This window comes from Trichoderma breve, chromosome 1, assembly GCF_028502605.1.
Source record: "Trichoderma breve strain T069 chromosome 1, whole genome shotgun sequence".
Taxonomy (NCBI): Eukaryota; Fungi; Ascomycota; class Sordariomycetes; order Hypocreales; family Hypocreaceae; genus Trichoderma; species Trichoderma breve.
In genome coordinates this window covers 1171848-1184454 of record NC_079232.1, presented here as the reverse complement: position 1 = coordinate 1184454, position 12607 = coordinate 1171848, and the positions used below count along the sequence as shown (strand labels likewise).

At 50.8% G+C, this 12607-nt stretch overlaps 2 protein-coding genes across 2 annotated transcripts; one reads left to right on the top strand and one right to left on the bottom strand.

Annotated features, from left to right (window-relative positions):
• Positions 1-122: 122 nt before the first annotated feature.
• Positions 123-1106, bottom strand: T069G_00385 (short chain dehydrogenase domain-containing protein; the record flags this gene model as incomplete). The annotated part of the gene is made up of 2 exons (XM_056167595.1): positions 123-972; positions 1033-1106. 2 exons carry the CDS (start codon positions 1104-1106, stop codon positions 123-125), a joined length of 924 nt encoding a protein of 307 aa, XP_056032911.1.
• A 4084-nt stretch (positions 1107-5190) lies between these two features.
• On the top strand, positions 5191-7553 carry T069G_00384 (eukaryotic aspartyl protease domain-containing protein; the record flags this gene model as incomplete). Its single annotated transcript, XM_056167594.1, has 2 exons — positions 5191-5623; positions 5797-7553. The coding sequence occupies 2 exons, from the start codon at positions 5191-5193 to the stop codon at positions 7551-7553; spliced, it is 2190 nt and encodes a 729-aa protein (XP_056032910.1).
• Between the last annotated feature and the right edge of the window lie 5054 nt (positions 7554-12607).

Genomic DNA, 12607 nt, shown 5'->3' with positions numbered 1-12607 from the left:
CAAATGGTTGAACTCAAATAGAAGAGAAAAAGAAGTTGGCTTTAATTCAGAGGCCCGCTACAGATCCAAATAATAGTAATGAAGAACCAGCTAAGGATTAAATACAGCACGCAAAAATGCTCTCAATAACCCCTCTGCTTCAACTCTTCCTCGGTCCAATCCCACAGCCTCTTCTGCATATCAGCATCGACAGCGTACTTGTTCTTGCTCTCCAGCTGCCCCACCGGCACATAGAAACCGCCCTGCTGAAGCTTGCTCTTGTCCACGGTAGCCGCCCAAAGCTGGGTCAAGGCACCGTATGCAACGTCGTGGTACAAGATGGGGCCGAAGAAGCGCAAGAGATTTCTGAGGAAGAAGCTGTTTGAGGTTGTTGTCACATACAGATCAGTTTGGATCATACCAGGATGCAAAGACACCGAGGTGAGTTCGGGGTGTCGCTTAGCCAGTTCAGCAGCGAAAAGGATATTGGCGGCTTTGGATGCGCCATAGGAAGTCCATTGGCCTTGCGCCGACAGCTTTTCGGTTGAGATCATGGTCTCGAAAGCTGGTGCAAATGTGTGTCCGTTGGATGCGGTAGACACAACGCGTACATCGGGGTTGTATTTGGTGACGGTTTGCTTGAGCACGGGCAACAGCTTCTTTGTGAAAAGAAAGTGGCCGACATGATTGGTGCCGAGTTGCAGGTCAAGTCCGTCATCGGTTTTGCCGGGCGGCTGGTTCATGATTCCGGCATTGAGAAACAGCAGATCAATCCGATCAATGCTGCGAGCAATGTCCTCGGCAGCGGCAGCAGCTGATGCCAAGTTGCTGAGATTGAGTTTCACAAACTCAATATCGGCGGGCTTGGACAGGGTTGAGTTGATGGACGCAATAGCTTCTTTCGCCTTGGCCTCGTTTCTCGTGGCGAGGAAGACTTTTTTCGGCGAATGCTTGCATAGTTGTAATATTGTCTCTTTTCCGATTCCTGCGTTTCTGTTCGTTGTTCGTATTAGCCAAGCTTAACTCTCACTTTAAAACGGGGTGTCAACATGCCCTCCAGTAACCACAATCACTTTGCCTTCTTGAGAAGGAATATCTCTTTCGGGAGAAAACCGACCCCAAAACATTTTCAAGTTATGGATGCGATATGGTTCGAGTTAAATTAATTTCGGACTGCTTTCAAACAAAATATATCTTGATGAAGTCTCTCTTATGAAGAAGAAAGAAGCCGCTTTATAACAAATTCACATGTTACTCCGCTCTGGTATGACGATTATTCGCCATTACATGGTTTGTCCGCTGAAAATGCGAGTGTGGGCAGATTCGTCTCAGATTGGTCTGTTGTGAAAGAACGTTTGCGGAGATTTGTATTTGTCGGTAAGGTAACTACTTTTGTTGAAGCCATGTAGATGCTAAAGACATCGGAGGACTCGCATCCGCCAATAGGGTCGGACATAAGCCCTGTGTCCGCATGGAGGATGAAGTCAACCGCATGACTTTGACGGATAACATGCAATTCCCGGCCTATCAATTGTCTATACGTGTCGGTTTGAAGACCATGTTATCTTTTTCTTTACTTCACGATCAGGTTCCAAGTCAGCAAGAGACCGTTCCAGACAGCCAAGCTCCCCCTGGCCGCCATGAAAAGAAGGCTCGGCAAAACGGAGAGAAGACCGAGCCCGATATTGACGCCCGGTTGAATAGTAGATGATTGCATTAGTTGGACTTGATAATTGCCAGTGCTATCTACACCAATTGAGCCTTGATCAATTCTTCTTCATAGTGTAGCTGGAATTCAAGGTTATCACAACGGCGCTAGCTACATGTAACTTTATCACGCGTATCAAACGAAGCACAACACCGCGTGTTTCTTATTCTTTTATTCCGTCTTCCTTTTGCATAACGAGGAGACTGTTGTAAGGAAGAATCGTCACGATGTCTCTTCGGTGTTATCGGTCAATGTTGTCCTTGTTTCCATTTAGCAGAACGTCAAGTGGTAAGATGAAGTCCACCACTTGGCGGAATATTAACCAGCTCAAGAGTCTAGCACGCGGTTAATTCCACCTTCAGTGTGCCCATGTTGTCGGACTTGGGCAAATGATAGCAGAACAGATACTAACTGAATTGGCATTGGTTGGAAAAACGAGGGGGTATGGTCTGGCTCTTTAAAAGGCTTACATGTAGATTCAAAACGTTGTATATAGCCTTTGAAGGCTCGGAATCTCAGGTACATGATTGGCTACCCCTCACAACCAACGTCAGCTCTAGCAAAGACTTACACAGCGTCTAAGCTTGGTCATTTACTAAATCGACAGTGAGACTATCTTGATACAGCGATTTTTTATTCCAGTCGACATTCACTGCGTTTGCCTCCAACCAAAAGGCCTTATCAACTACCAGGTAGGAGCGCAACAGCGCCGGTTTCGGTTTTCGCTTGATCGGAGTTTTCTGAATACCGTTAGTCTCTGTATGTTTTTTAGTCTCTCCCATCAGGAATTGATCATTAGATAAAAATGTCATGATTCCCTGAACAGGAGCAGCTCGTCTGCATACCCAGGTGATGTAGGGAAGCCGCACATGTTGATAGCGTCCACTTCATATTCGGAGCTACCCTGGAGCAAACCGGTGAAATGCAACACGCACCAAGAACCAAAGCGCATGTTTTACTATCTTTCAGAATAAACCTAGGCAATCTATTCAGTTCAAACTATTTAACGTAACTCGTTCCCGATAACAAACATGATTAGCTTGGGAACTCTCACGAATATAATCTAGACCCCTTTCCTCGCGCTGTTCATGCAGCACTGGTAGTACCACCCTACAGGCGGAAAGAATTGCCGTCTATTGCACACAAAGCATATTGCTCGCTTAGAGCTGAAATCCCATTAAACACTCCTTGGCAAATTTTAAGTTTGCCCATTTGTTTGGTATGCAGTTCCTCCTCCTTAACTCATGGCGAGGAACGACTAATACTCCTCTTCCAAAAGGGGAAGTGGCTGCATATGGAGTAACACCCTATGAGATGCGGCTTTACGGCTGTATCATTGCACAACATGAACTCTGGCTGCATTTTGTACAACTACATCATGTAGCTTGTGTCTAGTGAATAAGATGTAGAAGTAAACTTTGTTTTACACTACACAGAAGCCAAGAGCTGGATGATTTTGTACCTGTTTCATTCTAGGATACCTTAATCTATCATTGAAGGGGTTCCATGCTGCGTGGCGCGTTTACTTGTCTTTAAGATTGAAGCTATTCTTAGTATGCATCAATAGCAACGCCATCAAAGCTTCTGAAAGATCGCGTGGTGATATAACTTTAAAATTACCCCGTCACACTATGCTCTATCCCCGTATTTCCAATTCCAAACCAGGTTGCAAGAACCAGTGCCAATTTCATCGGGTGGCTGGGACACTGCCTCCCCGCCAGAGACATGTCATCGATCGCACTGGCAATTTTGCTAGTCTGTGAAGATGGCAATAGTTCCTCTAGAGGACAAATGTTTAAAAAGCCACTCAGACTTGCTTCATGCTGTACTGTAAACAATCCCCAGGATGGGATCCCGCTGTGGCTGAGCTTAAAAAGTCGAGGTGCGCTATCAACACCTTATCGCTGTGCCGTTACAGCGATCACAGGCCGTATCACAGCAAAGGATGGGCGGCCCCTGCAGACTGCTGCCGTGCTAAGGCCCAATAAGGGGCACTAAAGCAGCGACCTAAGCGACAAGCGTACAAGTGAGTGCTGGTCTAATGCAGGAACCGAAACGTGGTCCATCCTTTGTTATCCAAATCCCCTCTCGCCATCATCACTGGTTGGCATAAACAATTCCAATCATATTCAACTTGAGCTTCGAGAATTCGCATGTACGGCATCTCATCTCGCCCCTTTCCAACCCTCTTCAGTTGATTCCGCCGGCAAACAAACAAACAAACAGAAAACCGGATCCAACCACCGCTGCTGCTGCTGTCCTCCCGTGTCTAGCTTGGCGAGTGATCTGATTTGTTTCGTCTGCTCCGCTACGCGACCCCTTCGTTATTAATGTCTCTTGAACTTCAGCTGGGCCCCCCCTTTACGACGGATCCCTGCCCGCTCGCCCCATTGTTTAGCCTGGCCCATTTCGCTCAATTAATGCTTCCGAAACTTTGTCCAATGTCGCCCTCCACACAAGGCGAGCAAGGCGAGGTTCGTCTTCGTCTTAGCGGGTGACGGTCCTGTATTGACGCTTGCTATCCCGCCAATGGGCGAAGCGGCTGCAGCCTCAAGCACAAGCAGGATCTACAAATGCATCGAGGCGATGCAAGAGACGATGGATACGGGTGGGATTTCTGTGGAGGAGTGAGTGACCTTCGACATTTCCCTGATTTCAGGATCGTCGCCAAGGCCCTAAGGAGTATGTCTGCTCCCCTCCTCTTTCGGTACTGCAGCTGGAAGAGCAACGCGCATATTTCCGGTGCTTCTGGCCACCAAGAGATGACGGTGAAGCCAACGCTCTGAAAGAAGGAAACGGGAGAGAAAAAAGGAGTTCGGATAGCTGCGCTTGTCCAGGCACTCTCCAGGCCTGCGAAGGTGATACTGCGAGAAGAAACGCATGGTGGAAGCAGAATTCAAGCTTCCCGACTTAGCGCTTTAGCGTCGATTGAAGCCAGTCTAATGCCACCGAGCGCTCCGTGTCATCTTGCACTGCAACACTTGGCCGGAGCTGCACAAGCTCGAAGCTTGAGGCCTCTCTGGCGCATCTCTAGTCGCCACAACGAGGAGGTGAGAAGGTGAGAGCGTTTCTGGCGCCCCTGTTCGTCTTCATTTCCTCTGTGCTCCCAGAACCCACTGCCGCGTCTTGGCCCAAACAGACGCAGGCAGAGCCGTCATACTGGCGCAACCTTGTGGCCGTTTGACTTACTCAAGCGACGCCATACAAGCATGGGACCCACGCCAGGGCCATGGATTGCTTGGGTTGGTTCGTCTTGGGCGCTCATCCTCCGCTATCAACTAATTATCCACACGCGCAAGGCAGGGAAGGCCGATTAAATTATACATAATGCTCCCTGGGCCAGCTCCCTCTGCCGCATACGTCTCTCCCTCCTTTACGCCTACGTCGCTCCCTTTCTTTGTCCAACTGCTTTTCAATCTTTCCTTCTTCTTCGTTTTTTTGATACAGCCTCTTTGCCGGTCATTCCTTAAGCCGGCAATTGTTTGGCGTTGCATACATTCACTATGCGTTCCACTCTTTATGCGCTCGCGGCGTGGCCGCTTGCGGCTCAAGCCCTCGACTTCATCGACAGCTACACATCCGAGCAAAATGGAATTATGCGATATACTCTTACCACCACCAAGGGTGCCCGTTCGAAGCACCTGCACAGGCGCCAGGATAGCGCCGATTTGCAAGCCCAACAAACTGGCTATTTTTACAGCATTCAACTCGAAATTGGTACACCACCGCAGGCAGTGAGCGTCAATTTCGATACTGGTTCTTCCGAGCTCTGGGTCAACCCCGTGTGTAGCAAGGCTACAGACCCGACCTTTTGCGAAACCTTTGGCCGATTTTCAAACTCCACAACATTTGTCGACGCCAAGGAACCGGGAGGTATCAAATATGGTACGGGCTTTGTTGATTTCAACTATGGCTACGATTACGTCCAGCTCGGCTGTAAGTTCATGATATTTCTTTTATACGTACCAACCATTGAGGTTGTCACATGGAGGAATGGAATAAGCTCCGAATACATATTAAAGCATGCGCAAGCTTGCCTCAATATTGGCATAAGGCAATCGATGTGAGACGAGGAGGGAAAAGAAAACAGCTGCTAACGAACAATGCAGCATTGAGAATTAACCAGCAGGTTTTCGGTGTTGCCACTGACAGCGAGTTTGCTTCCGTTGGTATTCTCGGTGCTGGCCCTGATCTGAGTGGCTGGAAGAGCCCTTACCCCTTTGTCATTGACAACTTGGCCACGCAGGGTTTCATCAAGAGCAGGGCTTTCAGTCTTGATATCCGAGGCCTTGACAGTGACCGAGGCTCTGTCACCTATGGCGGAATTGACGTCAAGAAGTTTTCTGGACCCCTCGCCAAGCGACCCATCATCCCCGCCGCCTCCTCTCCCGACGGCTACACTCGTTACTGGGTTTACATGGATGGTATGAGCATCACCAAGGAGGACGGATCCAATGTTGAGGTCTTCGACAAGCCTAACGGCCAGCCGGTGCTCCTCGACAGCGGCTACACCGTCAGCACCCTTCCCGGTCCTCTTTTCGAGAAGATCCTCACGGCCTTCCCTTCTGCCCGTCTGGAGACTACCTCTGGCGACTACATTGTTGACTGCGATATCATCGACACCCCCGGCCGTGTCAACTTCAAGTTTGGTGACGTCGTCGTCGACGTCGAGTACAAGGACTTCATCTGGCAGCAACCTGATCTGGGCATCTGCAAGCTTGGTGTTTCTCAGGACGATGACTTCCCTGTTCTCGGTGACACCTTCCTGAGGGCTGCTTATGTCGTCTTTGACTGGGATAACCAGAACATTCACATTGCAGCCAACGAGGACTGCGGCACTGAGCTGATCCCCATCGGCTCTGGACCCGACGCTGTCCCGGCTTCTGCCATCGGCCAGTGTGCTTCCTCTGTTAACCAAACCACCTCTGCTGCCCAGACGACCACCTCTGCCGCCGCTACGACGTCCAAGGTGGCCACCACTTCTGCTGTCACGACCTCTGCCGCCACCACCTCCGGCGTGCCGCTGTCCACTGGCCCTGCTGGTAGCGGACGTCCCACGTCTTCTCACCACTTTGGCAATGGCACTGTTATCTACTCCGTCCCCAGCCTCAGCACCACCGCTACCGCTGACCTGAGCACTACCGCTGCTGCTGGTGCCGGTACCACTGCCGCTCCCACTTACACCTCGACCTTCACCACGACAAACGTGTACACCATCACCTCGTGCCCGCCCTCTGTCACCAACTGCCCCGTTGGCCACGTCACGACTGAGGTGGTTGAGCTCTACACGACCTGGTGCCCCATTGAGAACGGCAGCGGCAGTCCCACGTCTCCTCCCAAGACGGCCCCTCCCGAGATCACTGCTACTTACACGCTGCCCAACACCTACACCTGCAAGGGGGGGCAGAACAGCTGCTCCGAGCCCCAAACGACACCTCACGTCATTGTTGTCACTCCCATTGTCACCCAGACGACCCCCGTTGCGATCCCCTCTTGCACCACGTGTGCTGCTGTGGTCCCCACCCCCTCCGGCATTGCTTCGACTCCTGTCTCGACCACTGCAGTTCCACCAGCGACTGCCCCTGCCGCTACCAACAGCAGCCCGGCTCAGTCTGCCTACTACCCGCCTCCGCCTCCGCAGCACGCTGTCTCTACTCCGGTTGTCGTTTCTCCCGTCGTCACTCCGGCTCCCGTTCCCGTTCCTACCGGTGGTTTGACGACCGTCATCACCCCTGGCAGCTCGGGCGCTGTTCCTTCCCAGCCTGCCCAATCTGGTCTACCTCCTGTCCCGGCTGGAGCCGCTGGATTCCGCGCTCCTGCCATGGTGGCTCTGTTCGGCGGAGCCGTGGCCGCTCTTTTGTTGTAAAATGATGTGAATACGAGATGAGCAATTGTACACTTTGTTTATGTTAATTCAGAGGAAGAAGAGAAGCCCAGGCGCCCCCATAGACGAAGGAGATGAATAGTGTGTTTGTGTGAGCGAGTGAAGTGAATTGAAAGCGGATCACACGACATGGTTCCATTTGTATTCATCGGTTGACTCCATAATGCTATATATATTTTTACCCAGTCCAGAGTTGTGGATAGTTTTTTCTCTTTACGAGGTTTCTACAAAGGCAAATGGGAAAGACGGTTGGATTGTAGCTCATGTCTCCCATACCTCGATTAATTATTTATTCTTTCAATTACCATCATAAAGTGTCACTCTATGTTGCCTTGCCAAAGATTAAACCTAACATCCCGTAAATACTTTAACGGTGACGTATAAAACATATTGAAGTCGTTTCGTTGGGACATGTGAAATATGCTTGGCGAGTTACATCCAGATATGTAAACAACATTTATGCGTTATACATACCTACAAACCTGGTAATCCATGACATGGAGAATCGAATCCAAGCAACATCGTCTTGAGCGGCAATGCAAGCCTCATTGCGGCATGTCACGGCGTGTACCTACTTTTTTGCGCACGTCCCAACGAACATCGAACGATCAACCACGTTAAATCCTCAGCGGGATGAAACATTCCCAGGGAAGTTCCCATTACCATTACCAAATATATATCCAGTAACGGGAGCAGGTTCCACGTTGTTGGTAATTGGCGTGCGTTAGTTGTTCCAGATCGAGGTCAATCGGTGTTCTTTTTAGGAAATACTGGGAACGGGATTGAACGTTTACGGCAAAGAAAAGACTTTTGTTGATTTATTTATATCTACGGCAGACAACGTGGTGTTGTTGGTTACGGCAGTCTAATTTTCCCAGAACCGCGTTCTTGGGAAGGATTCGATTTTGCTAAATGCAAAGTGTTACACACCGGGAATAATAGACTACAGAGTTTCGATTCTGGATATTCTGGAAAATGACATCTTTTCATTCAACCGCCAACCCGAGCAAATAGGACGTGTGCGGAACGAAAAGCATGCAGGATAATTATCCGCTGCCGCCAGCGACATCTCGCAACTTAATCCTAAACTGAAAAAGTTTTTCTCTTCCCCTCTGCTCTCTATCGACCAAGAAAGTTACCGACCTACTGTTCTAGACCTCAGTCAGGGTCGGGGCATCCACTCTGTTCTAGACGAAGCCAATTGATCCAAAGAGGATCCTCTGCCGCTCAGCTACATGTATGCGGCCGCTTAAGGACGGTGCAGAATGCAGCAGGATTTCACCATTTACGGAAATGACGACATGAACCGACCCTGATCGAACATGATCTTATATCACGATCCTAGCGTTGAGTTTGTGTGTTTTGGGTGCACATTCGTATCTGCAGAAGGAATAGAAGGGAGGGGAGGAGGAGGAGGGGGGGGGGAAGAGAGGGAATTTTAGAAAAGGATGGAAGCATGGAAGCATCGCTTGCTGCGAGGCAAATGGCTGATAGACTGGAATCCCACTCAGCTCTTTTGTTTGACCTAACCCAGCGGAAGCGCCCGTGAGTCTTGGCTAGCTCGGCATCTCTTCTAAGTTTGTTCTTTTCGCTTCTTCTTCATGTGAAAAACACTCCACTCGTAACTGCATGCAGATAAAGCACGATACAGTAGTAGAAGAAGCAAAGCTCCAGCCAGACACACGACAGCTTGAAACACCTCGTCATAAAGGCGGTAGGCGAGTCGGAAAGCCGGCAGCTTGACACAAGTTGACAAGGTGGAAATCTGGCGCCGCCAAGAAACGAGGGAAAATGGTGAACGGCGCAAAAGGACATTGCCTCTCTGCCCAGCCCAGCGTTCGAGGCGACTCTTCGCGAACCGCAACCCCGCGCTCTCCCCCATTCCGCCCTCGTACATGTGTGTGTTCGCGCGGGCTACTGCAGTCGTCCCAAACCTCTCGCTGGGAGGAGTGGAGCAGAGGCAAAAGTTCGCTTTCGCCTCGAGGAACGCTGTACCTGGGTACCGAGCCCATGCTATATATGGCAACGCGTCCTCGTCCAGCTGCGATAAGGCCTTTGCCAGGACCCTTTGACAGACCGGGACCCTGTCAATGTCTGCTTTGCCATCGCGTTATTGGGGGAGAGGGGGCGCGTATCGACGATCACTACCTACTATATTTACCGCGGCATAGTCAACTCCGGGCCCGGACTTGCAGGAATCAACGGGCCGCCCGGTAGGCTGCACGTAGAAGGGAAAAAAAGGCACGAAAGAGAGCGAGGCGAGGCCCTATCACCGACGACTGCTTGAGACCCGCTGCCAAGCTGCTTGGTTTCAGGCAGACTCTGACAACTGAATCCTATCCCCTCTATCGTCATCGATAGCTGCCGGATAGCTGCCCGCTCGCGGTATTCAGTTCAGTCCTCAACGAGTTCTTCTTTTCCTCCCAACTGTGTGCCGTGTTTGGTGGAAAACCCCCTCCGTTTGCCACTAGCAAATAAAGGTGGAGATAAGAACACAATGATCAGCAATCAGGCCGTCAAGCGATCGCAGGGTAAGGCAAACCAGGCATCATCCCCACAACCGGTGCAACACATGAGGTATCGTGAATGGGCGCTCTGAGCAGCTCAGATGGACGTCGGGAGTCGTCCGAGCCAGCGATTTAGAGGGCCGGCTGGTTCCCGGAGAAGTTACGAACAACGCCCTATCCCGATGGCCAATCCTGTGGCAAGATCGAAGACTTGCCGTGCCGAACAGTAGGTGCGGTGCGACTGGATCTTGCAAAACGATGGAGTTGGAGGAGGAGCATCAGGTCCATTCCCACCACCCTCCAAAGGCCTTCGGAAACTGCGGCTACGAATCCCACCCGCACTGGTTCCCTGTTCGGGTTTTCATGCAAGGGCCCTGTTGGGGACAAGACAAGAGAAAAGAAGAGCAGTGGCCAAGGCGTCTGTCTCACGGCACAGAAGAGTTCCAGTGCCAGGATGGCGGAAACAACTAGTCATCCCACGGCTGCAAAGCATTCCGCTACGCACTCGTACTTCGTAGATTGTATACGTCAGCTAGGTGAAATGCACATCAACTGTCTCAGTCCGAGAGGGACGCGGGTAAGGCATGCTGCCATTTTGACATGGAAAGGGCTTCATACCTTCCTCAAGGGGTATTCTTTTTTGGCTGCAATGCCACCCCAGTTAGCCAGCAGCTCGAATGTAGCGTTCCATGTCGCATAAAAGGAAATGTTACCTCAACAGCCAAGGTCCGGGGTACAGACGCAAGCCATCAACGGCTGTCGCCGCATCTGCTAATTGCCGGGGGAGGTGAGTGAAAGTGCGGCCATGGGACGTGCCCTCTCTCATGATTTTTGGGTTATCTCTCAACCAGAGGCGTTCTGCGAGCTATCGTTACTCCGGACTAGTAGTTCCTCTATCATTGAAGGGAGAGCGGGACGTAGCGTGACGATAGGAGAGATGAAACGTCAACTTGGCGAGATGATAGATATCGATAGTCTGCCAATATGCTCCATGGTGCGTGCCGCGTTGATTTGCCTCGAGGCTGGCTGTGAGATAGCCAGTAGGGATTCGGGCACCTGCGCCGCTGGGAACCAGACCTGAACCCCGGTGCTAACTAACAAAGTAGCAATGGAAGAGTTAAAAAGAGACATAAACAAAGCAACAAACCTGACCAAAGCGAACCGTCCATGTGGGGGAAGCTGGGGGCAAACACACAGTGCTCCGCAAACGCTCGATGCTAACCGTTTGTTACGCACTCGTCCGTATCTTTAGCCCTCCAGTCTATTTTCTGCAGATTGGTCTTTAGCCTGTCCATCCAATGCAGCCGCAAACTGGAGAATGCGACGCTACATGTCCAATTGCCCATGCATAATCATTCATTTCGGAAAACTGCGTGTAAAGTGGATGTTACCAAGTTCTGCCCACCTTGCGGGCTCGGGGCCTAAGTATGTTGACAGTGGGAATATTGGGTTATTGCCGCCGACATGACATGACTAGTAGCAGGGCTTGTTGGTGACTCCAGTCGTGTGCATTGCTCCGTCTCTTCGCGCCGTGGCATGTCCTGTGAACCATCATCTGTTGGCAGAGCGTTTGGAGAGTTGTAAAAGACAATGCTGGACTGCGCGGCAAAAGCATCTAGATTGCGCGTCTGTGTGGATGTGGTTACTCTCGGCACAACTTTTGTGCCTCATGAGTTGCTGCATCTAGTTGAATCCTGATGGCCTGGATAGGTCCGTCTTGGTAAAGTATGCGTGCTCGACGAATCTGAGCCCTCCGACCCTGCATCTGAATATGCAGGTAGATCAAAGGGTGTATAGAGTAGCTACAAGTGGCTTAACGAGGGATGAGCACCTGCATGATATGCCAGGGCCACCAAAAGGTTGTGTTTGAGGGGGGGAAAGGTCAGCCACCGATGCAGCACTGGCTAGATGCTACCCCATGCGCCCGTTTCCTTGCCCAAACTCCGCGTGGCAGAGGGTATCGACGGCGATATGTAGTCGGCAGCGATCAACGGGTGGGATGTCATGCTCGCTAGGCGGCGCGTGGGCATGGGTGAGACATACATGAAGATGGGGGGTGACTTGTTCGCTTGCAGACTTTAATGCATGCCGCCAGATGTCATCACACATTTCAAGGCTATGTAGTTAAGAGACTTTGTATGAAGAAAATTTTCTTCTCGTGAGCCCGATGGTGGAGTGGCAACGACAAAGCCGATGTGAGCTACGCTGGTGCAGTGTAATCAGGCTCATCAGGCGCGCTACCGAAATCCTTAAGCATATGTGGACTCTGACATGTGCATATTGAGATCAAGTCTGCTGCGCCCGAGACCTGATTCATCGTGGCAGCCCGCTAAAGTTGGGCAGACGATTCAACACAAGTAGTACCACTACTGCGTTGCTGGCAAAAGCTTTGGCACACGATCCGGTTTTTGAGGCTGGGAACTTTTGTGGCAATGAGCCTGGGTTGCACTCAAAAGACAACTCTGCCCTATTCTTCCCGCCAAGCAGAAGCAATGACGAATTAATAGAGCTCCTGTGACACATTGAAAT